This window comes from Xenopus tropicalis, chromosome 2 (assembly GCF_000004195.4).
Source record: "Xenopus tropicalis strain Nigerian chromosome 2, UCB_Xtro_10.0, whole genome shotgun sequence".
Classification (NCBI taxonomy): domain Eukaryota; kingdom Metazoa; phylum Chordata; class Amphibia; order Anura; family Pipidae; genus Xenopus; species Xenopus tropicalis.
The window spans coordinates 68,712,210-68,739,633 of record NC_030678.2 but is presented as its reverse complement, the minus strand read 5'-3'; the positions used below and the strand labels follow the sequence as shown (position 1 = coordinate 68,739,633).

The window sequence follows — 27,424 nt, the reverse complement described above, 5'->3', positions numbered from 1 at the left end:
ATTTTTTAGTAGACTTAAGGTACGGAAAGATCCCTTATCTGGAATACAGTTGGTCCCGAGCATTCTGTATAACAGGTCCTATACCTGTACTAATTATTCTAATTAATTGGCCTTAATGATTGGTCTGTACAACTACCTTGTGATTGGTTAGCTGTGACCTTAAATATTTCATGTGTGTAAGAGGTTATTCAGCCTATGATTAAGTGCCCAGATTGGCACGAAACGCACAAGGCTTAGCATTTATGTGTATTCCTCAATAAAATATTCTTGATCTATTTGAGCTTCTATGTTACTTCATTGGGTTCCCAGAGTGCCTGCCTGTCTCATCTATGTGCTTCCTAAGTGGTTTGAGCGAGACTGGAATATGAAGAATAGATAAGATAAGCAATAAAATGTAGCCATAACAATAAAAATTATCGCATCACAGAGCAACAGGTTTTGGCTGTCAGGCTCAGTAACCACCATATGAAAAACATGAAATTTTACAACATTTTAAAAATTAACAAAAATTAAAACCAATTAAACAGTTAAATAAATTGTCTCCATTGCTACACAGCAGCTTGTATATACAGGTATGGGACCGGTTATCCAGAATGCTTGGGACCTGGGGTTTTCCAGATAAGGGGTATAATTTGAATTTCCATACCTTAAAAGGAGAAGGAAATTTGGCATTTTACTGCCAAAAGATTTGCAACATTAGTGCCACCTAGAACTTATTATTATTTATTTATTCTGCAGAAAGCATTACCATGCCCGAGTAAACAGCTCCAAAAGCTTTCTCCATTTGCTAAAAGGTAAAAACTAAGTATGCGTTATCAGAAAGGTCAATGTAAATACAAGAAGCTATTGAAAATGGCAGCTGCTGTCTTAAGCAAACAGAGAAAGCTTCTAGGGCTCTTTATTCAGGTATAGCAAGGCTTTCTGCCTAATTAATACATTGTTCTAGGTGGCACTAATGTGGCAAATCCATTGGCAGTAAAATGCCAAAATCCCTTTCCTTTTCCTGTAAGACAGCAGCTGCCATTTTTAAGTAGCTTCCTGCTGCAGCTCCACATTCCTAAGGGAGCGGGAGGGAGTTCTTAGCATTCTTGTGGGAGGGGGAGCAGGAGAGGCGAGAGAGGAGAGAAATGCGCAGACTTTGGACACGGAATTAAGGATCTGTTCGAGAGGAAGTCAGACACCAGAACATCATTACAACATTACAAATAAGGAGACACAAAATTTTGTGTTTTTACAGAGGAAAATAATTTTAAAAAAAATTGAATTATTCGATTAAAATGGCAACTATGGGAGATGGCCTTACCGTATTTCAGAGCTTTCTGGATAACTGATCCCATACCTATATAAACAATTGAGTGTTTCTGAAACAAATTAGTTTTGCCAGTGCAGTGTTCTTTTAAATTTTAAACATTGAACAAAATCAATAGGATTGTTTTGCCACCAATATGGATTCATGCAGCTAAGTTACCATCAATTGCAAAGGTTCTCTTTTATTATTACACAGAAATAGAATATTTTTAATAATAATTGTTTGCTTTAAAATAAACTCTATTGGAAATTGTAATTCAGAGCTTTCTCAATAACAGATTTCCAGATAAGGATCCCATACATACACTCAAATTTTGCAACTCAGTTCACAAAAATGCTACCCAGTTGGGAGCGTGCTCGAGTTGCTGACCCTGATAGCGGCATCTTGATGTAGCTGCAGTCTTCTGGGATAACAAACCACACAAAGCACCATGCAGAAACATTCATATCGAGTACTGTTGGGGAGATTGTGTGTTGAGAACATAGTACCTGCAACCTTTAAAAGGCACATAAATGCTGCAAGAGGGAAAGAAAAGGACCACAACTCGACTCGCAACAGACCATGAGGAGTATCATTTCTCACAAGGCCACAAACTGCGTCACCACCACTAATGAAGTCTCAGGAAGATTCGTGGCTGGGCTTCGACTTTGAGCAAGAATCCTATGGCCACTCCGCAGCACAATCCAGAAGAAGATACAACTTTCCTTGATAAATTCAAAGTGATGCTTCAACAAGAACTGGCATCTACCGCAGCTTCTAGAATAGCGGATATCACTAAACAAATGCAAGAACTCGGCCACAAAACAGACATTCTGGAACAGAAACTAGACTACTGTATAACAACTGTTCTAGATGCACACGAACAGGATATATTTGATCATTAATCACACAAAAAGCCATGGATAAAACAGAGGACTCTGAGAATCGCTCCAGATGCAATAATTTACATATGAGGGGTCTTCCAGAAACAGCAACAGATTTACAATTAGCCCAAATAACTTTACTACACATTCAAATCTGGAAATTTTTCTGGCATATCCTTACTCTGCTGAAGCCTTCTTCTGGACCTCCACTTCTTCTCGTCCACCAATACATAGCCTGAGCCTGAAACACACATTGTCGCTATGGGATAGGTACGCAATCTCATATGCCTTGGTTTCCCCCCTCATACACCGGTAGCTCACTTAACTCGCAGGCTTATTCTTTTAAATGGTGGGCGGCTAAACGATTTACTAGCTTAACAAATTTACTCTCAGTAAGGGGTCCATATACACTTGATACACTTTGATAGAAACCTATAACCTTCCTATGACAGAACAGGGCTTTCCAAGCACTCCACTGGGCCAAAAAAATGTTGGGGACATTTGAAATCTTTCAGTACCTGCCACACTGGTTGTCCAGACGTTAATAGTAAGGCAGCAACATCTCCTTAATCATTTAGATTTCGTTCTCCTCCTGTAACCCACCCAGCCCCCCCTCCCAGGAATTTGATTTTATTTTTGGCTTGCCAGACATGCTCAGTTGTTCTAAGCTCAGATTACTAAGCACACCCTTCAGTCTAGCAGCCAGTAAAGAGATGGCATTGCTGGTTCTCAAAGAAACTCAGCTCTAGCAGTCTGCTTCAATTTTTTTTTCTCCTAACCTCCTCTCCTGAGCTCAGCACAAACAAAGCAGAATTTGTATTCGGAGAGAACAGTACCAGCCCGGGGTAGCTGCAGCGCTTCCTTATTCCTCTTTTTTGTGCGAGCGCATACGAAGTAGAGTGAAAAGCCAAACTTTAACAGGAAAGTCGGCTTTTCACTCTACTGTGCATGCGCCGATCGCTAGCATTTTAGGAAAAGGAAGCAGGAAGCACTCCGCTACAGGTACCCCGGGCTGGTGCTGTTTTCTCTGAACAGGGGCACCAGCCCGGGGTACAAGGCAAGCGATTAAAGTCACTTGGGGGTGCCTAACATTTTGGCACCCCCAAGTGACTTTGCCTTTCCTCCTCCTTTAAGATAATTTGTTTGCTGGCTGATTAATGCAAATGAACAGTTCTAATTCTCTCCTTAGTGGGGCACAGCACAGTTCATTCAAGTGGGAGTGGGACACATGCTCCTTTCCTTTCCTGACCCTAACCCATCCGTGCTTCAGCAGCTGTCTACTGTATTAAATCTTAGTTGCTATTGCTATGCTGAAAGAACTTGAGTGCCTAAAAACCTTCTCCTGTGAACCCAATAAACATCCCAAAAATACCTTTTGCTTGCCCAATTACCAGAAATTGCAACATGTAGAGCATTTTACATGCGGTGATCCCTGGTAACCGGCCCAAAATGTGGAAGGAGTAGTTAAAGTGAGGAGTAGAAGGAAAGCTACCGAGGCATTTTAGATAATAGATAGTCATAATAGTGCAAGCCAGAATGCTATATTTATTCTGCAGAATGCTTTACCATAACCTCAGTAAACAGCCCTCTGTGTTTAAGATAGCAACTGCCATTTTAGATTGGTCAGACATCACTTCCATGCAGCAATGCAGGTAGTGTACAGCTCTCAGCAGAGAAGGGGACAAACTGAGCAGACTTAGGGCTGCGGCACACGGGGAGATTAGTCACCGTGCGACAAATCTTCCTTGTCGTGGGCGACTAGTCTCCCCGATATGCCATCCCACAGGCTAGGCAACTTCGGCAATTGCAGCAAAACGCTGCGCCATGTATGCCATCCCACCCGGCGATTTACATTCTAGCCAGGGGGATGGCATTTTGTGGAGATTAATCGGGCGACTAATCTCCTCGTCTGTCACGGCCCTCACGCTGTGCTCTGAATAAATTAAGGAAGTCTGACAAAGATCATGTATACAGATTCAAAGGAGAGAAACATGGTGTGACCTTTCTGATAAAGCTTACTTAGTTAGTACATTTCCATCTCCTTCAAATACACTGATTCAAATGAATGTGAAAGGACAGGTATTTTAGGCTGATCACACATACAAGAGATTTCTTATGGGCCCCATCCATCATGACCCTTAGAAAGTGAAAGTGTCACAGGCATAGAGGCAATTTATGATCGACAGGGAAGCATTTTAGAAAAGTTCAACAGGTACTGATGTTTTAAACTTCGGTTTTATCTTTAAATTTAAAAAGGAATTTTGTTATATAGCATTTAATGTCTAGTTAAGTTACAGATCTGCCTGGTATAAAAACATAAAAAACATACCACCCATTTAAAATGTTATTTTAAAAATATATAGTTTATGTCTATACACACATACGCCTAGTTTTAATGAAGAGATCTGCTCAAAACGTTACACAGTTACATTGCTTTCCCCTTAAACTAAATTACACACAAAGCTTCGCGAGAGGCCAATACCAGTGGCTTACTAACCGACAGATGGTTCCGCTTTGCTTAAAACAGCGTGCTGTTCAGGATCGTTATGTAAACGTTCCGCAAAACCTTTGTCGCCTACTTTCTTGGGCCTTGCTGGAGAGTTAAACCCCACATTACAAATTCTTTCTGTCGAGACCATAGCGTCACGAGCACACGTATATAAGCGCATTGACGGAGGCACGTAGCCGCCTTGGGGGAGTGACGAGAAAGGACGAACGGGATTATCTACGCTAAACCGCTGTTAACGCGGTAGTCCGTGGGTGTTTGCGTTCACAATTTTTTTTTCTGTGCTTCTGTTTCTCTTATTATAAAAAATGCAAATTTTTAGGTTATTTACCCGCCATAGCCACTACCACTAGATCCTCGGCTCCCACTCTTTAGCCGTAGCTGTGTAATTATTCCCTAGTTGCAAACAGTACCTGTTGCCACCGTAGACTTTTCTCGCAATCTGACAAGGAACCGTTTTGTGCAAACTAGGGCCAGGCTAAATTAAAGGGATACTGTCTTAGCACGTTGTGCCTAATTCTGTGCTTTCAGAAAGAGCCAGCACTACACAGAACTGATTTCAAATAACCTAGGAGCACATTCATTAAAGTACAACAGGTCCAAATACAAAAATTTTGTATTTTTTCCAAATTTTACAACATTTGTGTATTTTCAGTGATATTTCTGTTTATTTGCACAACTTTTTCATGACAATTTGTGCGACAAAGTCGTATTTGTCGCAACAAGTATGAAAGTTTTGGATTCATTCAAGCTTCGGTATAGTGACTTTCCTCGTGGCTATAATATGGCCAACCCAGGCTAGTAGCGTGCTGTAGAGCATGTTACATGTGACCTTAACTATATCCTTACAGTAAGAGGGAATGTAGGATGGGAGCTGAGAAGGGTGGGCAATAATATAGCAGACCTGTGGTCTGGGCCCCTTGCGCCTTGGACCTGGGTGGCAACCCTACCTCAGGGTCTGCTGTAGTGTATTTATGGCACTAAGTCCAGGCCTGCACTAGGTTAGTTGGCCAGAAAGCCTAAACAGGGCAAAGCCGCAATCCCACTACACCCTTCCAGCTGTTGCTTCCAGGGCTACACAATAAGCCATTATTACTGCCCTTTTGGCTGTCTGTGGAATGTTGAGAGCTGCAGTTTAGCAACTACCAGGAATCTGCAAATCTGACTTTCTGTTGTATGTACTGAAATTAGCTAAAACCAGTTATAATAGAGCTTGTTTTCCTTGTTCGTGTATGAGGGGAGGGGGAGATGTAAGACCTGTGCAACCCTTGAGAATGTTTACTGGCCACAGACACCGATATCTGGCAAAGCTCCATAAACAGGCCTCAAGAACATTAAAAAAGTAAATAAATGGGAATATGTGAACAAGCCATATTTATCCAATTGCAATGTGAGCGATTCCAGGGCAAAATGATTGCATTCTTCATAATAGATTACAGGGCTGATGTATGAATATTATTGGTAACTTGCTCTCTGCATAGCCGCCCCTGCTGGGTTCTGTGTAAAACAAAAAACTTCACTTTCTATTATGTTTGCTTTGTGTTCCCTTCTATTCTGCCTCTTCCCATCCTACAATCTATTCTCCAATCTGATTTCGGAAGGTCCCGTGAATCCCCGCAGTCATCTTCATATTTGTATTTAGTTATGACATGGGGCATATATGTATGATAGAGCGTAGCTTGCTCTGGTGGGGGATCAGGCTTGCTCAATAATTCAGTAAACCTGGTATGTAGAACAGGCAGTGATGCCTGTATATCCAGGCAAGGCCTTTGCCATACTGTTTCAAAGTTCTGGTGGGAGGGGCTCAGAGGCAGCGGGTGACTGTTTTGTTTGGGGAGGCTAAAGATGGGCCATACATAGACGGACCTAAAGCTAATGTGAGACTAAGTGGATTCTCTGTGGTGTAAAAAATGACCCTCCCAACTACCTCTTGCGGTTCCCACTGACTTCCAGGGATACTGTGCAAAATTGCGGGTGTTAGGGCTTTTTTTTTTTTACCCTAAAATGCTTAGGATGTAAAAGTATTCTGTGAGGGGTTCTCCATCCATTTGTGTTTGTGATCAGTTAGCTTAAAGGGGTAGTTCACCTTTAAATTAACTTTTAATATAATGTAGACATTGATATTCTGAGACAATTTGCTATTGGTCCTCTTTTATTTTTAATGTTTTTTCAGTTATTTAGCTTTTTGTTGAGCAGCTCTCCATTTGGTATTTCAGCAGCTATCTGGTTACTAGGGTCTTATTTACCCTAGCAACCAGGCAGTGGTTTAAACAAGAGATGGGAATATGAATAGTTGGGGCCTGCATGGAAAAATAAGTAATAAAAAATTACAATAATAATAAAATTGTAGTCTCGCAGAGCAATACTTTTTGTCAGTGACCCCATTTGAAAGCTGGAAAGAGGCCACTTGCAAAGTTGCTAGGAATAGGCCATTCTATAACATACTAAAAGTTAACTTTAAAGTGAACCACACATTTAGATGCGTTTGTTAGTTTTATAGAGAGAGAGAGGATACCAGGAAAAAACCCGGTGTGCCCCTGCGGCCCAGATCCGATCCCCCCGAGGGCGCTCCCACGATCTGCCGTCTCCCTCCCCAAACGTGCTGCAAGTAAGTTTCTTACTTTCTTCTTAGGAGTGGTCGGGGGAGGGGGTGGATGGTGTTGGGGGCCTTGGCGGAAGGGGGGGGGTGAAGGCGTTGGGGATCAGTGGGGGGTGTAGGGACCCCTGAGGCAGAATCCCCGGTGGGCCCTGCACCCCCCAGTCCGACCCTGGAGAGAGGCAGCAGGTACTGACATCCCAGGCACATTATATTCAGTGAGATCCAGTCTGTATTTAGAAAACCAGCAAATTATATGCAGTTAGAAGCAGTGGGTACAGATGGCAGATATTCAGGCCCTGGCACTATAACACTGGCACTGATACATAACATTGGCCCCACTATTACTAACTAGAAATGAGTCAAACAATGACAAAAGTTAAAAAAATTGTAAGTACAGAAAAACAACAACTATATAAAAGTGCAATTAGCTTTTTCAGGGTGAAAGAGTTAACTTACCATCCGTCTGTTAGGATAAGTGATAGGGATTTTATAGATGTCAGGTCAGGCATAAAGCAATTTAATTTTAACTAGTGATTCAGCCTTTAGAACTGTGTAGCGCCTGTGTGTGTAGCGCCTTTGGGAGTGGGATGAAATCTGCAGCAAAAGTTCAGAGTTGGTAAGGTTCTTAGGTAAAGTTACATCCTGCAGATTCTTCTTTTCAGTCTTCATTTCTGCACTGCCTTCAGTTTTTAATATCTCCCGAGCCCTGTCTGCATCTGTGCCTTGATTGGTCAATTTTACTGTCAAGAAAGCTGTGCTCTGATTGGAGAATCCACAAAAAGAAAGATCCAATCAGAGCACAGCAGAAACGGCTTGAAGGAACAGGAGAAAATTTCCAGAACAGTGCAGAAATGGAGTGAAATTTTTTTTGTATTGTTTTATTAAGGTGCCAGGTTTGGGAAGGCTTAGCCTCCCCTAGCCTTATTGAAAATCTGCCTATGGAGGGGCTTGTATTACTTCAGCGGTACTGACTCAGTATTTTGGGTTACTTACAGATACCACAATGTGCTTGCAGTGTTCAGCGGATGATGGAACATACCTGTGCCTGGAAGTTAGGGATAGTTCAGCTTGGCTCAGGGATAGAAAAGCACTGGTACTCCAGATGCTGCACAATTACATAAAAACTCCCAGTGTCCCTACACCAGTAGGGCAGATGCATAAATGCTGGGAATTATGGTTCTACTACATCTGAAGCACCACTGTTTCCTGACCCTGGCTTAGATTCTAATGGCAGGGTGGAACCTGTCCTGCAAAAACCATTCTGCTAGATCTAGCTTGAAAAGGGAATTGTGCCATAAAAGCAGCTTAAATTTAAGTTGCAACTGTACACAAGGAAAGGTACAGCAGAATTTTTCTTTGATTCACACTATGAACAGTATGTTGTGTTCTTTCCTTAGAAAGTTTAAGCTGGGCATACATTCTCCTCATTTTTTGAGGTCACCCAACTCATAGTGGGCCAGATTGGGTATATGCAAGAATTTGCTTGTGGGTCAGTGTTGACCCATTGGAAGAGAAACACCTCAATGAGCCCCATTGGTACTTGCCCAACAAGATTTTCTAAAACCTACCTAATATGTATTTGCCTATGGTTGTCAGTCAGGATACACCTTTTGTATAGTTCCATATATGGACCAGCTAGCTACTATCAAGCTGTTTATGGCCATCTTAAAGGTGGGAGAGACTGGAAGAGAAATAGAAAAGCATCCTTCCGGCCTTCAAGTAGGTGGGCTGGGTGTGATAAGGTAGCAGCACTTTCTATAGTATGCTTATGGAACTCACACCCTAGCACCCTATCTCCCTAGCCCTGGTGGATGTCAAACATTTCCAGTTCAAGGCCCCTTAAAAGTCCAACTTTTTTCCAGGGCCCCTTTAGTTCATGAAATAAGTGCAACTATTGGAACCTTTGAGTGTATCAGTCATTCAGCCATAATTACAGGAATATATTGGGCTTCATTTACTTATTCACCCCAAATCCCCCATAACTGAGCTTTTACACTGGGCTTTCAGGTGTATCTATTAGAGCTAATGGCCATTCTCCCTTACTCTTAACCTGAGCCCCCCCTTCCCCTCCCCACAACTGCTCTGTATACAGGAATTTGGGATCTACTGTTGTACCCTGTTGTTGTTTTTTTTCCCCTGTAGTTCTCGTTACCTGCTATAGACTCCCCCTGACTTCTTTGTACCTGCCCCCCCTGTAGTTGCAGAGTCTGCTCCCTCTATAGTTCTGCCACTGAATCTAATGCTTTAAGCAGGACCCATTTCCCACTTCTGGCACCTTGTAAGATCTCTGCTGCCTCACGATATATGGATGGCTATGGACACATAAGATATATATACTAAGTTTGCTTTTACCTTAAAGGAACAGTAACACCAAAAAATGAAAGTGTATAAAAGTAACTAAAATATAATGTGCTGCTGCCCTGCACTGGTAAAAGTTCTGTGTTTACTTCAGAAAGTCTACTATAATTTATATAAATAAGCTGCTATGTAGCCATGGAGGCAGCCATTCAAAGGAGAAAAGGCACAGGCACATAGCAGATAACAGATAAAACACTATTGTATTCTACAGAACTTATCCGTTATCTGCAATGTAACCTGTGCCTTTTCTCCTTTTTTCCAGCTTGAATGGCTGCCCCCGTGGCTACACAGCAGCTTATTATATAAATTATAGTAGTGTTACTGTAGCAAACACACCAGTTTTACCAGTGCAGGGCAACAGTACATTATATTTTTATTACTTTAAAGCTCTTTCATTTTTTGGTGTTACTGTTCCTTTAAGTAAAAATAGTCAATAAAGTATGAGATGGAAGTGTTACTTATTGTATGAGCGTTTATCCCCCTCTCCACACATTTGCAATTATACATTAATGACTGGAAGCTGCCATCTTTAAAGAACTCCTAGGCAGATAAAACCTTGGGGTGGCTGATATGGGCAAATACAAAGATGCCAAGTGTTCCAAATCAATAAGCCTTTAAGTTAACTTTTAGTGTGTTATAGAATGTCCTATTCCTTGCTACTTTGCAATTGCTTTTCATTATTTATTTTTTATATTTTTTAAATTATTGGCCTTCTTTTTCTACCTCTTTTCGGCTTTGGGGAGTTACTGACCCCAGCAGCCAAAAGTGGTTGCTCTCTGAGGCTACAATTGTATTTCTATTTATCTATTACTTTTTTAATTCTATTTATCTTCCAATCTTTTGTTCAAACGACCTGTTGCTAGGGTAAATAAAACCCTACCAACCAAATAGCTAATGAAATACCATACTAGAGAGCTGACTAAACTAAAAGCTAAGTAAGAAAAAAGAAAAACCCTAAAGATAAAAAAATGAAGACCAAATTTTGTCTCAAAATATCAATGTCTACATTATACTAAATATGAACTAAAAAGTGAAGAACCCCTTTAAGGAGAATAGCTAAGCTATAAACAGTACATGTGCCAATGTTTCCGGCTATTCCTGCCTAACAAGGAAATAGCAGGCTTTATATAAGCAGGTCAGTGCTTAGTGATTTGCAAAGGGACAAAATGATAACATGGTTAGAAATATCCATTTATCTTGGAAGGATTAAGGAATCGGTAAAATGAAAGATCCCAGGCAGCTCACAATTAAGTGGCTGTGCCCTCAAGTCCTGCGTAGTGGGTGATTGTGAGCCTTTCTTTGCGAGCTGCACCCCCACGCTCTGTGCCACATCACTCACCCGCCTTTGCCAAGTGAAGCCCACACAGTCCTCACCTTCAGCGCTGCCTACAGCTGGGAAACAGATTCTGCGTTTTGTTGGAAACCTCAGGTAGCGACGACTGATTTGCCTTTGTGAGAGCTCATGCTTTGGATTTGAATGTAAATAGAATTCAGCTACTTATTGTGTGCTGTAGAATTGCTTTGGCTTTAGTGAATGCCATCTGCTGGATTGTTTATCCAAAAAAAAAAAAAAAAAACAAACAGGGCACAGACATGAATATGGTCCATGCTGGGGTCCTGTAACAAATTGAGGTTGCTATTCACACAATTTCTCTTTAACTTTGCTCTTATGTTTCCCTTTTGTCCTGACTAGAAGTCTGAATGGAAAACGCACTGATCGGTGGGTGCATCGCTGGTGGAGCCATTGGCTTCCAAGGTAAGAGCATTCCTTTCTATGGTAAGGCAGTCAGGCTTTGGCATGCCTTCTTTGCCTCACCCTTTACTATGAAAAGAAATGTTACTTTTATTGTTTTTTTTATAAAGCACCGGCATATTTATGCATCGTTCCCATCAGTCCAGGCCTGGTGGAGCTTACAGTCTAAAGTCTTTAGATTAACCAGAAACTGATTAACCTGCTTGTATGTATTTTGAGTGTGGGAGGAAACCTACAGATTCCTTGCAGGATGGAATCAGACGGTGGCCACTGTGCTGCTACAGAAGCAGGCACATTTGCTGGTGGATGATTTGCTGATTACTGTCTTTTTAGGTATCACAGCTGGCCTCTTGTGGTTGCAACTTGTAATGGTGCTTGTCTTACAGGTGAGACACACAAACCTACTGTCCTGCTTAGCACTGAGCCAACCATGTCCGGACTGGAATTCTAATTAGGCCCTGGCATTTCAAGTACACGGAGGCCCAAACAGCCCCCCACCAGCCCACTAAATTGTGACTGTCTGTGGCATCTTACAGCAGCCCCTCTGGCATTTGCCACAACCCACAGATTGTCAGTGCAGGCCTAGAACCATATACTTATTCCTTTGGCCAATAATCCATTACAGTATTGTCCAATAATGTCCAAGGCCCCAAGTTGAATTCTTATGGTCAAATTACCTTGTTTGTTCCGGTCTCTATTCCTTTTGAAATCCACCCTTTATATCATTTGTAGCAGTGTTCATGTGATCAGTATCTATTGGTCTTTGAGATGATACTGAATATTATTTCTCTAGGTTAATAAAAGGCTTAGTGGTTTCTAGCCTCACTAATCATAGCAACCAGGCAATTGATTGACTGTTAGGGTGAGTGCTAAATGGGAGATTTAACTCTCTCTCAAGAGAAAGTCAATAGAACACAATGCAAAACTAAACGTATGATCAGTCCAGGTTGCTGAACCCTACCAACTGGTATTTACTTTGAAAATGAAGACCAATTGCAAAGATGCTTAGATTACTTTTATTTGCAACATACTCTTTTTTCCTCTTTTGATACTGACTTGTGGGGTGATGTTTGCTTTACTATTAGACAATGAAAGCAAACGGCTTATTGGTTGCTATGCAAACATCTTATTGGTTGGATGCATCGGGTACACATGGCACAACATTTACTGTGATGAGAAAGCTGTGTGTGTCAGGTTTGCACTTAAGTAAGCAAGCAGATATTGGTTTAACCTTTTTACTGCCAACGACGTATGGGATACGTTGTGGCAGTAAAAGGGCTTAAATGCCAACCACGTGTCCCATACGTCGTTGGCATTTAAAGGCTGCTCTCTGCAGCGGCGGCATGTGCCACCACTGCAGAGTTTCTATCGATGACAGCCCCGCTGGGCAACGTGCCAGGGGGGCTGTCATGAGGGTCCTGCGAAGCGATCGTGTCGCAGGACCCTCCAGGAAGCAGACCCTCCAGGAAGCAGCGTCTGCTGCTTCCTGCTTCCCCCCCCTAGCGCTGGCCCACTGGAGGAGGAGGCGATTGAGTCTTCAGGACAGGTAATGTGTTTTGCATTTACACACTTACACACACACTTACATACATATATACACACTTACAGCACACATTTTAGCAGTTTTTTTTTCATTTTTCACACTTTTATACACTTATTTACACCCATATACACACTTACACACTGTCACACAACTTTTACACACATGTATACACAAACACTGTTTTTTTTTCTTGTTTGTTTTTTTCATTTTACTGTTTATTTTGACAGCGTGACTATTGGATCAGATATTCTGACCACTAATTACACTGTCATGTGACTTATTTTGTTTCACTGATTTGCACAATTTTTGTAGTTTTATCGCATTTTATCCCTGTATAAGTGTTCCTAATCTGTTTTTAGCGTAGGTTTGCTGGGTGTAACTTTGGTGTGCAAAAATAACTTTACCTGTTTTGAATTCATCAGAATGTGTACTTTCCAAGAATATATGGTTTTCTGGGGGTCTGTGTATAGTTAGGGGGTGTTACTGCACTTAATACGCTGTCAGGGGGCTCTGTGTGCAAAAGCTGAGTTGGCAGGCAAGAAATCCATATGCGCTATTTTCGTTTTGGGGTCAGTACATACCGCAGACTTTGGTATATCTATGCATATTGGGCATAAAACTGTTCAGTAGACCATAGGTGTTCCTATTTGGGTTGACTTGCCTTTGTACGCCAGAAATTGTGTGAGATAAATGCGGCAAATTGCAACATTTTTAGGCGATTTTCTGAAATGTCATAAAAACCAATAACTTTAGGAAAGCTCTGCAGATTGGTACTTTGGTGTAGAAAGGACTCTTTACCCTTGTTGGATTTGTCAGAATGTGTACTTTCCAAAAATATATGGTTTTGTGGGGGTCTCCGTATAGGTAGGGGAAGTTTCGGCACATAATACACTGACAGGGGGCTCTGTGTGCAAAAGCTGAGCTGGCAGGCGAGAAATCCTTATGCGCTATTTTCATTTTGGGTTCAGTACATACCGCATATATCTATGCATATTGGGCATCAAACTGTTCAGTAGACCATAGGTGTTCCTATTTGGGGTGATTTGCCTTTATCTGATCTTTATTAAGAAATTGTGAGAGATAAATGTGGCAAATTGCAACATTTTTATGCGATTTTCTAAATGTCATATAAATCTGCAAACTTAGGAAATCTTTACAGCTTGGTACTTTGGAGCAAAAATAAATGTTTACCCATTATAGATTCGGAGGGATGTGTACTTTCCAAAAATATATGGCTTTCTGGGGTGAGCGTATTTTTTTTGTGGCATTATCCCACATAAAGGATGTAAATGTGTTGATTTTGCAGGAGCTGAAATGATAGATCATATGGGGGTATGTTCCCCTTGGGGCCCCTACATGCCATATACTTAGGTAAACCTATACATATTGGGCATCAAACTATTCAGTGGACCCCTGGTGTTCAAATTCTGGGTGTTTTATCTTGGTACCTAATGCTATGTGGGAGATAAGATGCTGCAAAGTGGAAGCTTTGAGGGGATCTTTGGAAATGTCATCAAAATTGCTAACTTTAGAAAAGCTGTGCGGCTTGGTACTTTGGAGTAGAAAGACATGTGTACCCATTTTAGATTCGGGGGAATGTGTACTTTCCAAAAATATATGACTTTCTGGGGTGAGCGTACTTTTTACTAGCTTTATCCCACATATAATGATGTAAACGTGTTGATTTTGCAGGAGCTGAAATGACAGAAATGACAGTACATATGGGGGTATGTTCACATTGGGGCCCCTACATGCCACATACTTAAGTAAACCTATACATATTGGGCATCAAACTGTTCAGTGGACCCCTGGCGTTCATATTTAGGGTGTTTTATTTGGTTACTTTATGACCTGTAGGAGATAAGATACTATAGACTGGAAGCTTTTTAGCGATTTTTAAAAAAAATCACAAATTTTGATAAAAACCAATAACTTTAGGAAAGCATTGCGACTTGATAGTTTGGAGTAGACAGATAGTTCTACCTATTCTGGATTCCCCAGAATCTGTTCTTTCCAAAAATGTACAATTTTCTGTTAGTGGAATTTTTGGCCTTGAAATCTAAAGTATGCAGCTTTCTGGAGCAGTGCTTTGGAAATTTGGTAGTGTACTGCTGTGAGTTTTTGACCTATACAAGTGAGAAATCTCCATAAAACTACATTGTATATATATTTGGTATTGGCACGTTCAGGAGACATGGGACTTTCCAAATCAGTTGTATATTCATGCATAAAATAATTTTTGTTTCTAGTATGTGTGTTTATATTATGGAAAATTTGTTGGTTTTTTTTTGCATTTTTAGACATTTAGAAGCCTATATCTTGTTACAGAATTGGAATTACACAAAAATTCTACCATATTTTGAAAGCTTAGGTTGTTCTGAAAATAACGATATATTGTTTTCCTGGGTAAACTAAAAGTCCCCCCGAGGAAAGGCCCCTAAAGTGAAACAGTGCAAAATGTTCAAAAACTGTCTGGCAATACAAGTTCCGCTTTGACCAAAACGGCTGGCAGTAAAAGGGTTAAGTGCCTTTAGACCAGTACTGATTCTTGGTGTCATATGGACAGTGTATCTATGCTGATGGGCTGATTTTGTGACTGTCCGGGCACATACACAATCAGGAGGGGAAGGCAGCAGATTGGCTTTTTCACTTAGGCCAATGGTACCTGAGTCCTTTTTATCCGCTGGAGCTTACACAATCCCTGTGCCATTAGCCTAAACCAAATAAATGCGCCGCACTTCCGCATCCCAGGGCTTAGACGCAGTCCACCATAAATCCACGGGGGATCAACTGGTGGACTGCGATCAATGTTTTGGCCACCCCTTTTCTAAGGTAATGGAAGAATATTCCATTTCTGGTCATAACCAGAATAAGATCAAGTATGTTTCATAGCTTGCTAGACCACATGCCCTGCTGGCATCTTCCATGGGGTCTGTAATACTACTACATGAGTATAACAGTGTTGAGAATAACCGAAGGATTAATGACACAGTTGGTACAACTGTATGGAATCAGTAATGCCACAGACACTAGGGAAATCAATGAGAGATGTACTAATTACAGTATATATATTCACATACTAATATTCTCACACACAAAGCTATAAAACTGGTATATTTAGTATAGTGTCAGTGTATGGGTGGGAAGCTGATAAAATTCCAATATTCAAAATATAGAACAGTGTTATGGCGTAATGTAAAAAAAGGCACTAAGTTTACCCCAGGAGCAGTAACCCATAGCAACCAATCAGCAGGCACCATTTACTGGTCACCTCTTTAAAAGCAAACATCATATTTGTTGCTATGGGTTACTGCTCCTGGGCAAACTAAATGCCTTTTATTACATATAGGGGATATCATGGCAATTAGGCCCATAATCACATTTATACTGGGGTATATCTATAGCAATTTAATTACACAACAATATGACTTGGAGAACTAAATATGACTTTTCCAAACTAAAGTCTGTCTGTTGGTGTTGGAGATAATATTTATACATAGAAAGGGAACTGGATAAAGGATTTTAGATGGAGAGTACTTACACCCATGGACATTTATAGGAATTTTCCCAGGGCACCAAATTCGGTAGCCAGAGGAATGTCACTAGAAGCAGATAGCTTGGTCTATTTTGATAACCCTTGTCACACAATAGCTCAGTCACCTTTAACAGAATGAGGCACTGGAGCCCCCCTCAGCCCCTTAATATTTACCATGTGTATTCAAGAAAAACACAGAGACATAGTTATGGCTAAATCTGTTGGAATCACAGGATTTATTAATATCAATAGCCATAAATAAAAGAAGGTTGTGCATTCTCTGATGCCAGCTGCGACTCCCAAACATCTCCGCTAAAGGGCAAGGATTGGGTAGTGCGCCCACGAGAAACCTACCTTCTCCCTCTCCCTGCCCTTTAGTGTGCAAAAATGGCTCTAGCCCCGCCCTAGGGGTGAACCGATACCTTCTGGCTAGGCCTGCACGATGGGAGGAGCCAGAATGATGCCGGGACCAGCAGCTGGATGGAATGCACAGGGGAGAGGATCAGGGATGGAGAAAAGGGGGAGGATCAGGGATGGATAAAGGGGGTTGGATCAGGGATGGATAAAGGGGGTTGGATCAGGGATGGATAAAGGGGGAGCATCAGGGATGGAGAAAGGGGGGTGGATCAGGGATTGATAAAGGGGGGTGGATCAGGGATGGATAAAGGGGGGTGGATCAGGGATGGATAAAGGGGGGTTGATCAGGGATGGATAAAGGGGGGTGGATCAGGGATGGATAAAGGGGGGTGGATCAGGGATGGAGAAAGGAGGGAGGATCAGGGATGGAGAAAGGGGGGCGGATCAGGGATGAAGAAAGGGGGGCGGATCAGGGATGGATTAAGGGGGGCGGTTCAGGGATGGAGAAAGGGGGGCGGATCAGGGATGGATTAAGGAGGGCGGATCAGGGATGGATTAAGGGGGGAGGATCAGGGATGGAGAAAGGAGGGAGGATCAGGGATGGAGAAAGGGGGGCGGATCAGGGATGAAGAAAGAGGGGCGGATCAGGGATGAAGAAAGAGGGGCGGATCAGGGATGGATTAAGGGGGGCGGATCAGGGATGGAGAAAGGGGGGCGGATCAGGGATGGATTAAGGAGGGCGGATCAGGGATGGATTAAGGGGGGAGGATCAGGGATGGAGAAAGGAGGGAGGATCAGGGATGGATAAAGGGGGGGAGGATCAGGGAAGGAGAAAGGGGGGAGGATCAGGAAGCAGGAGGATTTCTAAGATGAGAAAGAAAACTTGGAAGGCGTCTTCTGGTGGAACTCTGAAAGTAAAGGGGAAACAATGGTTAAAATGATAAAAAAAAGAATAAATTACTAAAATGTAATTGTGTTTTTTTCATGTAAAAGGCTTAGTCTAGGTGTACAACATCTGGAATTGCACTGTCCATTAATCAACTTGGGACAGTTGTCCTTTAAGATACAGCTTAGTACACTGGTCAGAGTACATAACAATAATAAGCCCCTTTAAAAGTCTCTGTATGTAGAACTGGTCCCTTTAGTCTTTATATATAATTATGCAACTATGAGTGGACCACATGGTATTATTAAGATTGTCTAAAAGAGAATATCTTTGAACAGAGACATTACCCAAATCCTCCGGAATGTTGTCTTTATGGCTTTTACAAGCCTCTGCCTGGTGCTCAGCCTGGGCACCTCCACCACTGGGGGATCTTCTTGTTGTTCATGTCTCGTCCTGATAAAAAGAATAATGAGCTAATGTTGTTTTCCGTTTCAAAACGTTTTATACTAGAAACAATATCACTTCTTGTATACACTGATAGACATTTCCCACCATAATACAAATATACATGCAACTAATCTGTATCCACTGTACCAAATGTGGGTAACTACTGAGCTGAATGAATGTGCTGTACGTTACAGGTTCTGCTGTAGAGATGGGTCTCATAGCATTGAGGGAGTGTAGATAGGGATTCACTTGGATCCAGGGAATAAGAATAAGGAAAGCTCAATTGACAAGTACAGCTAGGGACAGGCCTACTGAGAGTCAGAGACCATGGGGCTGATACTAGCGGTTACTAACTATAGTTAGTGCGTGATTTAGTCTTATTTCTCTACTTTTAGTGCATGGAACTGTTATTCAGTGGAAGAATATAAAGGCTTCAGCATAACAATTCTGTGTTAAGGGTGGGAACATAAGTATGGGATAAAGAAACAGTTGTTCTCTGATCTAATTGCATTGAGTTATATTAGATTCTACATATGTTTATTCTGCTTGTACGTCTGAGCTGACTGAGATTTAAGGTAGAAATCTTGTTGCTGTTCCAATATTCTGCTTGGCTACTTGCTCTATCATTATGGGAATTGTAAGACTCTGGTTACAGGTTTACAGGCAGCTGAAACTATTTTCTTTATTTTGCTTTGTGTCAAAAATGGATAGATGTCACATGTAAAATACATACTTCGCAGCTTCTTCCAGCTCCTTTTGCCTTGCCACGATCTTGTTGTGCAAGGCTTCGAGCTTAGGACACAAAACCTGTGAGCAGGGTGAGAAAGGGGAAAAGAAATTAGACATTGTTACATAACCTGCACAGATATACACTATGCTTCTTTTTAAATGCGCACACACACAATACTGCATAGTGTTCCCTATAACCTGACCAACATTGAATGTGTCCTGTAGAATTGAACAAAAAATCCACACAGAAAAGCCTTATGAAATAGTGACAGTGATCAAGGAACTTACTCTCCAGGCTTGCTGTGTCTCCTCATATTGGGAGAGAATGTGGTCCACCTCGAACTCCTCCTGTGGCAAAAGAGACTCCATGTTAAACAAGCGCTGCACTGTACCAATTTCATTAATGTGCCCCTGTGGGCGCAACTACCGACAAGAGATACATAATGTCCCTGATAATATAAATAATGGCAGTTATTGGGCATATGGAAAGTAATAATCTCCCAAATGATAATTATGCTAGCTACAAGTGATACAGTATATAATAACCTCACTAATAATAATGACCTATATCACAATAATAATAATAGCACTTACTTCAGATAAAGCCAGGAGTTTGTGAATGTCGTATAAAGTCACCTCCAGCTCTTCAAGTTGTTTCTGTAACAAAATAATGTACCAGTGTCAGAAAGGAAACTATAAATCCTTGGCTAGTATAAAGCAGGAATATGGCACAAGGCTGCTGAGACAGACATTAATTATAGGGGGCTGGCATTGGCCTTCTGCACATTACTGCTATTCTAGGTTTACAGGACACAGTAGCCAAAACTTATATATTTTCCACCTATATTTTCATTACGCACACTGACACATAGGTCTAGCTAACCCCTTTATTATTAAAACTGGATAAAATGAATATTTTTAGTCTACTCATGCAGTGTAATATTCATCCAATTGCATTTACTAAGCCTGTGCCCTTTAATCATTTATAGAAAAGAAGCGCACATAACATTTGCTGGAAGAGTAGCTGGCAGTCTAAAATATTCTCCCCCAGTGTCGGACTGGCCCATCAGGATACCAGAAAAACTCCAGGGGTTAGTGGGCCCTCCTGCTCTTGAGCATTTGGCCTAATTCATGGTCATTCCCTATTTCAGAATGGGAACAAAGAGGAGAAATGGATGGAAGGATAGATGCTAGCATGTAGATAAAAGAGAATTGGAGAACTTATTGGTTGAGTGAGGAAAGAAGGAAAAATAGGTTGGAGATTGGCCCATGGTCTAAGGTCTTCTGGTGGGCCCCTGCGGTCCCAGTCCGACACTGTTTTTCCCTATTATCTATACTTTTCTTTTTGATTCCTTACCCAATAGGCATCCATCAAGATGAAATGGGCCATGTCCCGAAGGTGCTCCACATCATTATCGATGTAATATTGATTGAAGAAGTGTTCCCTGAAAAGCAAAGTCCCAATGGAGCATTAATGGCAAATCCTATCCACTATTCTACTGTATTTCTACTGTACATTTATTCATTTGAGTGGATACAAATGGGGCAAGCACAAAATGTCCCGTTACATTTGGCTCCCTGTTTGGGTGCTGCTTATTCTTTAAATGGTCCAAAGCAGTGAAATAGAAAACTAATTGACCAAAAAGGAAAACATTTATTTTTTAAATTTAAAATTGGCTAAAAAAAGAAAAGTGTGCCCAAATGGGAGGGTACGTTTATTTTAACATTCCAAATTGCTTACAATCCAATGGGAGAAAGATAAGATAATTAATAAGACTATTTCCATGTTACTTACAAGTCGTCGTTGTCTCCGTGTCTCCAGATGTAGTGATGTTCTGCAGGGAAAATACATTTCCATTAAGGCTAGGCACACATGCAGCACTGTCTCCACTGGTGTAGCTATGCCAGTGGGAAAAAGGACAATCCACTCCTGTCTGCCCAACTTGTATGCAAACTGAGGCATGGCATTGGCCCATCAGCGCACACACAGGGTGAATTTCTGCTCCATAATGCACAGTTTAGCATTCCTGTGCAAAAAACACCCCTGTGTCCACGTTGGTTATGCTAACCTGCCCCTTAGTGTTCTGCACTCCCTCCCCCCTCCTTGTCTATTATAAGTTATCCCTAGTATTCACCATAATAGGCAAGAATGGCCTCGTCGAAGGTGTTCTCCTTCATGTACTCCTCCAGTACACTGAATAGCACCTGTAAGTGAAAGGAAAGAGCCTTAAGGATTCAATTATAAATGGATCTAAGTGGCGCCAGATGCAAAGACTGTAACGGTATAGTGTGTATAGGAATGGACTGTAATTATGGCAAATTGTGTATAGTAAGACAAGAGGGTGTTAGGGGAAGGGCTGACTGTGTGTTATAATGTGCATGATAATAAATAACCAGCTTGGAAACAATACAGTTTTTCAATCTGAAATGGTTTCTGTGGGGTACTGAGCAGGGCCGCATGAGAATTGTCTGCAAGTACTTGGTCCAGTAAATGGCTTGGAGAAATCATCTTCACAAGTCCAATAAATTTCCCTTTATTTGAATTATAAAAAAAAGAGATTCCTTACCTTTACCTCTGGCATTCTGCTGCCTCAAAGTACAGCCACCTAAAGGCAAGTGATACAAAGGGGCATTATATTGGCAGCACAGACACAGGCAGTCTCAGCAATAGGACATGTGTATGTGTGGTTATAGCTTTCTATTCCCAGTCACATATCAGTATCAGACAGTATTCTGGGCAGACTCGCTACATAACAAATGGTTAAAGCCCCCATAAGATCAGAGAAATTACCTCTTAAAAGAAGTGTGCCAGAAGGTGCCGTTGGAACCAGAAGTGCCAGATGGTAAACTCTTCTGGTTCAGATAGTGAGGGGTTCCTCACACTTGAGGGCCGGCACAAGGCCGGGGCACCCAAGGGAGACCCTCAGTAGATAGTGGCTTTCCCCAAGATCAGATCAGAATGGAATTGATCAAACTAGAAGGGAAGCCAAAAATCTCTCAGGAATCGCTAGGCGAAATCGCAAGTCAACACAGACCGCAGGTATCTCGGCAGGAACAGCACTATAGCAATCTGTATAGAGAGACAAATGAATATAACGTAAATGTTAGAGAAAACGCATATTTCTGTAGAATTCTGATTAGGGCAGAGACATGTTTTACCTTATTGAGTTGTATGAGACCTATTAAACATGAGAAACAAATTATTTTATTTACATGAGGGCCACAGGTTTCCAGACTCTTTAGTTTAAATCCCCCCACGTGTGAAGTCCAAGTCTCACATAAGTTTCCATGAGAATAAATAGACACTGTAACCAGCTCTCACCTGAACTGGCCTTTAGGCTGGGCCCCATCAGGGGTAGGGTTGGCACCTGTCTGATTTGAACCAGATTGACAGCACGGTTATGAAGGGATTGTCTGATTTAAAACCTTCTGTATGATTAGTGCAGGTTTAAAAAACAGGCAAATTAGCCCCAAAACATTCTGTGTGTCATAAATGTCACTGGTTGTCCCTGAATGTCACCAGCCCACCCCTCATGGGCATAACTGAGTTTTGTCCAGGGCATATCTAGGCCGTGGCCATGCACATTAGGGGCCTGGATTTATGAACATAGGTGCTAAATGTCAGATCTTTCCATTTATTTTTTGTATTAGTCTGATGAAAGCTGGCTTTTGGTAACTGCCCTTGTTTAATTTATTATTATTATTATTAACATTTATTTATAAAGCGCCAACATATTCTGCAGCGCTGTAGAATAAGTGGGTTTTATACATTGGACATACAGAGTAACATATAAAGCAATCAATAACCGATACAAGAGGTGAAGACGGCACTGCCCAAAAGAGCTTACAATCTACATATAATTTAGCATCTATGTTAATTTGCCTATTTCAGCAATAAAAAAAAGGGTGTAAAGAAACAGCCACAAATGAATTTTAGGGGGCTGATTGCAAATATGGGGCAGTTTAATGCTCACAGAGCAAGTACCCCATCAGGCTGTATTACTGTGCAACTGTAAGGTGAAGCAGCTATATTTGTCACAATAAAGAGTTTTTTTTTAGTAAAGCCCCAATATGTACCCTACTGCCCCCAGGTAATTTTTGTTCAATATTCTAATGTAAAATATTCTAACACTGTGTATTAAGCAGGGCTAGGGGTAAATAAGTGCAATTCTGCTGGAAATAATAGATTTAGCAGACCACTTGTAGCCGCTAATACATCCCTGTGCAGCCATCAGGGGGAACATGGAGCCCAAATCTAAGCCCAATCATTTCTAAAAACAAAATATAAAATACTGTTGAGTACAACACGGGGGACCTAAGATATTTTATAGTAAAAGGTATGTTTTTGCTGGCAGCCCTGCCAAATGCTGCAGCTGTCTCTCAACCACCCACAGTCATCTCTAAAAAGTTATCTCCAAAGCCCATTTTAGAAGAATTCTGCCCAAATGAACTAAAATCCAATCCCCCACTAGTCTCAGGGGTACAGCACTATCACTATAGCCTCTCTTTTTGGAATAAAAAAAAAGGCAAAATAATCTTTCTGAAGGGAAGATCACTTACCTCTCACCACAATGCTCACCAACTGAATAACTGCTACAGCCAGCGCTTTAGCAGTTATTCAGTTGGTGAGCAGTGATGTCACAGAGTGAAATGTACCCTGTTCATGAGTGAGGTTTATATGCTATTAATTTGCCCTTACATGTGCAGAACCTACACAGCTTATTGTGTACACGGAACATTGGAACAATGTTTTGTATGTGTGATAGTTTGAGTCACTACATTTACTGTTGTGTTGGAAGGATCTATTAATTCATCAGCCATGGGTTATCTACCTGCTGCTGCTAAATCAGAGAGGAAATCCTTTTTCCTCTCTGGTTGCATTCCAGACACTACCCACAGGGCAATGCATTGTGGGTAGTGATGAGCAAATCTGTCCCATTTCACTTAATTAAAAAAAACACAACTTTTTTTCCCCCCATTAGAGTCTATAGGCATTTTTTGGTGGTGATACCTGGCAAAACAATTTCACTCATCAGAAAAGAGAGAGAAGAACTGTTTTGCAGCTGGATTTTTATATAAAATGGCTTGTATTCATACTTTTTAATCGGACAGATTACAGTGATAGTGATCTAGTTATTTAGCTTTTTAATCATTTGCTCTTCAATTTTGAATTTTAGCAACTATATGATTTATAGAGTCCAAATTACCCTAGCAACCAGACATTGGTTTAAATGGGAGCCTGAAAATGAATTGTAGCCTTACAGAGCATTTGTTTTAAAATATAACTTAAAGGTGAACCACCCCTTTAACAGCCTCATGTACTTGCACCCAAAACTGCCCTCCCTACCCAAAGTAAGAGCTTTCCAAATGTATGTTTCCTCCCTTTAGCCTGTGCCATTTTCCAGTACAGTATGTGTCCCTAATGCAGTAGATCAGGGAGCCCCAACCTTTTATACCCATGAGCCAAATTTAAATGCATAAAGTGTTGGGGAGCAACACAAGCATGAAAAATGTTCCTGGGGTGCCAATGAGAGCTTTAATTGGCTACTTAATAGCCCCTATGTGGGCTGGCAGCCTACAGAAGCCTATGTTTGGCATTATACTTGATTTTTATGCAACCAAAACTTGTCTCCTAACCAGAAATTCAAAAATGAGCCCCTGCTTTGAGGCCTCTGGGAGCAACATCCAAGGGTAACGTGAGTAACATGTTCTAGGAGAAGTGTTTGCAGGTACAGTATGTGGGGTTTTAGAGAAGCTTTACTGGTTCTTTGTCAGCATTGTGAGTGTCTGCAGGCTGCCTTCTTTGTCTCCCTGGTGTAGGAGTTACAGAATAAGGTGGACAACTTGGTGGCCATTCTAAATGGCAAACCCTGAGTGAGATGGAGGAGCCTATCTTATTGCCCCCAGAGCCTGCCTGCCTAACACCATAAATAATTTTTTAGAGATAAAAAGGCTATACGATAGATAGATAGATAGATAGATAGATAGATAGATAGAGGCATGCATGATACCCAATATTTTAAATATCTCTGAAAGCAGGAGGAGTTCTTGGCTGCAGAGGATTTGTTGCATTTTCTGCTGCCATAAATTATCTGCAATAACACCGTCGACCACAAGATGGCACTGCTCTCCTTTCCCATTTACTTATCTTACAAATGGAGAAAAATATCACTGAAGCTGCTTCTTCAGTTCTCAGAGGCAAAAGACATTGCAGAAAGGCATATCTTTCATCTGGGGATGCTAAAGAAAAACAGACTTTGTGGGACCTATTTTTCTACTTGTGGACTGTCCAACTCTCACAGCCTTTCAGCTGCCTGTAACCTAAGACACACAGAGCTACTTAGTAGCATCTATTTTTCACGGCTACTAAATGCCTGCAAAAGACAATACTGAGATTTACACATGTAGAGACAATTACCAGTAAAGGATCAGCATTTCCAATTTTTGACTAGTGGCTCCCTAAGGTTTACAACATGGTGTCACTCATATAAAGTGTTGCTCTGGCAGTCCCAGCCTAATGTACTCACCCACTTTCCCTTCTCAGAAGCTATTATCCCAATTTTAACAGTAAGAGTGAATATGGGGTGCATTATTGTGCTTACCCATATTCTAGCCTCCTCCATTACTGATGTTGTATTGGTCAGCTCCTTTTTTGGATCCCATAAAAATGCTCAATGTTTATAATCAAACCCAAATATCATAGCTCATCTGTTAAACCTGTAGTAACTTTATTGTGGAGCGATATGTATTATCTTATGAAGTCTTGCTGTATTTTGTAACTTATGAAATGATTTGGTTGCCCACCCTCCAGTGGTGCAGTTCCTCACACTTTAGGGTTTGTATCACAAGAACAGTCTGTGGGGTTGGGACCATTATTGTGAGTGATGGAAAAAGGAAATGAGAGATTGAGCCCCAAAGCACATATATTAATTACACAGAGCTCAGTATTAGGCCTCAGTAATTCCTTGTAGAGCATATGTACCCCAGTAGTGATACATGGGGGCCCCCTAAACCCAGGGAACTGTACAGCACATGTATATGCCAGATTGCAAGTAGCATGTAAAATTGCATGTTTGAGAGAGTGGCACTAAAGCCAGACCTCCTTACTCCAGTGCTCCTTGCTCAGTGGTCCCGTCCCTCATTACAGACTGGGGTGCTGCATTGGCCATCATCTTGGAATTCCTGGGGGGCACAATCTCACCAGACGCCTACTTAGTATTTTGCCGTGCCTTACTCCTACACTAAACAGTTCATCAGTAAATCTCTATTCCCAATACGCAGGCTGCTCACGATTCATTGGAAGTCGGCAGAGCCCTCGCCCCCTTCCACCTCTCAGTGGCTCACTGCAATGTCTAATATGTGCTCCATTGAACATACAATATACAAGTGATAGGGCCACTTCACCCGCACTTTGGGCCCCGGCTACAAAAATATCCTTTTCTGGCAATGAAGTTTCCCCTAATGCAACCAGATACCTAAGTGACCTGGGATCAGTTTTCTTAATGCAGTGCTATGAGATCAGTCCTGTGCAGTTGTTATATCCTATGCCTCATCCCCCTGCTATGTGATGTGCATGTATCAATAATATGCCTGAAAAAGAGAAGGGCCCAACTGTACTGAACTCACTGAGAGAAAGAGAAATTGTAGAGCTGTGGGAGGAACTTTATTTCTTCCAACCGCTCTGCTCACTGTGCAGTATGTGCCCTTAATATGAAATATTTGTATAAAGCCATTGCCCCTTCTACCCATGGAACAAGCAGTGGTTTTTGCCAGCTGTTTTCTCCATTTTCAGAATGTGGAGTCTTCACCCTCTGTATTATTTGCTGCCCAATGGAATCACAGGGCCTGGCGCATGGGGGCGTTCCATACACAGTCAATTCCATGTGATTCTCATAGGCAGTGATTGGGGCGAATGATAAAATGAGTGCCTTATTGCTTGGTATCTCAAGTCAGGGGACCAATGTACAGAGGCTGTTTTTGTGTCAGAGGGGGCTGAGGGGCCTCAGCCTATTAAAGCGCTGTCTGTATTAAATTATATTATAGTAACTCCCCCAGGAAATGTAAATATCTCTTCAATTAAAGGATTTAACATTGACTCTAGTATTTTCTATAGTCTTGCATTTCTTGAGATTTCCGATTGGTTGCAAATAGTGATTAGCCAATCTGTGAAATGTACAAATGCAAAGGGCATTAGAAATGTGTATATAAAGACATAAAAATTGTTACAAAAATTGCAAGCACTTGGCATCAACAAGATTAACGTCTAAACGTATCCCCTCCAATTGCAGGATCGCACAGTGTGGGGAGTGGAGCACAGACGAGGAGCGTCCACCTTTTGGGAAAAAAGAAAAGACTTTATTTAATTTTTTGTTATTATGTTCATGATGCCAGACAAACTTCATGGACAATAATGATTGTCATTTTTTGTAAAACAAGACCAAGTTTATTTTGACAAAAATATTTGTGGACATTGATTCATTCCAAATGAGGCAAAAAGGTAAAATCAAGTTGAAAAGATTGACTGTCCAAAAGTCAAAGA

General features: G+C 41.4%; 1 protein-coding gene and 2 long non-coding RNA genes across 5 annotated transcripts in view; 1 reads left to right on the top strand and 2 right to left on the bottom strand.

Moving 5' to 3' along the window:
- Window positions 1-4,846, bottom strand: part of taf11 (TATA-box binding protein associated factor 11) — a 103,292-nt gene extending 98,446 nt beyond the window's left edge. The window contains exon 1 of one of the 2 annotated variants that reach the window (XM_012956662.3): window positions 4,670-4,846. In XM_012956662.3, the coding sequence (XP_012812116.1) occupies window positions 4,670-4,841 (172 nt within the window). In that variant the 5' untranslated portion in view covers window positions 4,842-4,846. The remainder of the gene's footprint in view (window positions 1-4,669) is intronic. The other variant, NM_001127413.2, reaches the window with a different exon arrangement.
- The window catches only part of LOC105948383, a 52,919-nt gene extending 25,705 nt beyond the window's left edge, over window positions 1-27,214 (top strand). Inside the window, exons 1-3 of one of the 2 annotated variants that reach the window (XR_004221287.1) lie at window positions 7,068-7,286; window positions 11,329-11,391; window positions 27,174-27,214. This is a non-coding gene — a long non-coding RNA (uncharacterized LOC105948383). Of the gene's footprint in view, window positions 1-7,067; window positions 7,287-11,328; window positions 11,392-27,173 lie in introns of those variants that run through there. The other variant, XR_004221286.1, reaches the window with a different exon arrangement.
- On the bottom strand, window positions 21,021-21,870 carry LOC116408831. The gene is made up of 3 exons (XR_004221288.1): window positions 21,677-21,870; window positions 21,453-21,491; window positions 21,021-21,090 (listed from the first exon to the last, which is right to left on the bottom strand). It is a non-coding gene; the product is annotated as an uncharacterized LOC116408831 (long non-coding RNA).
- Window positions 27,215-27,424: the final 210 nt, after the last annotated feature.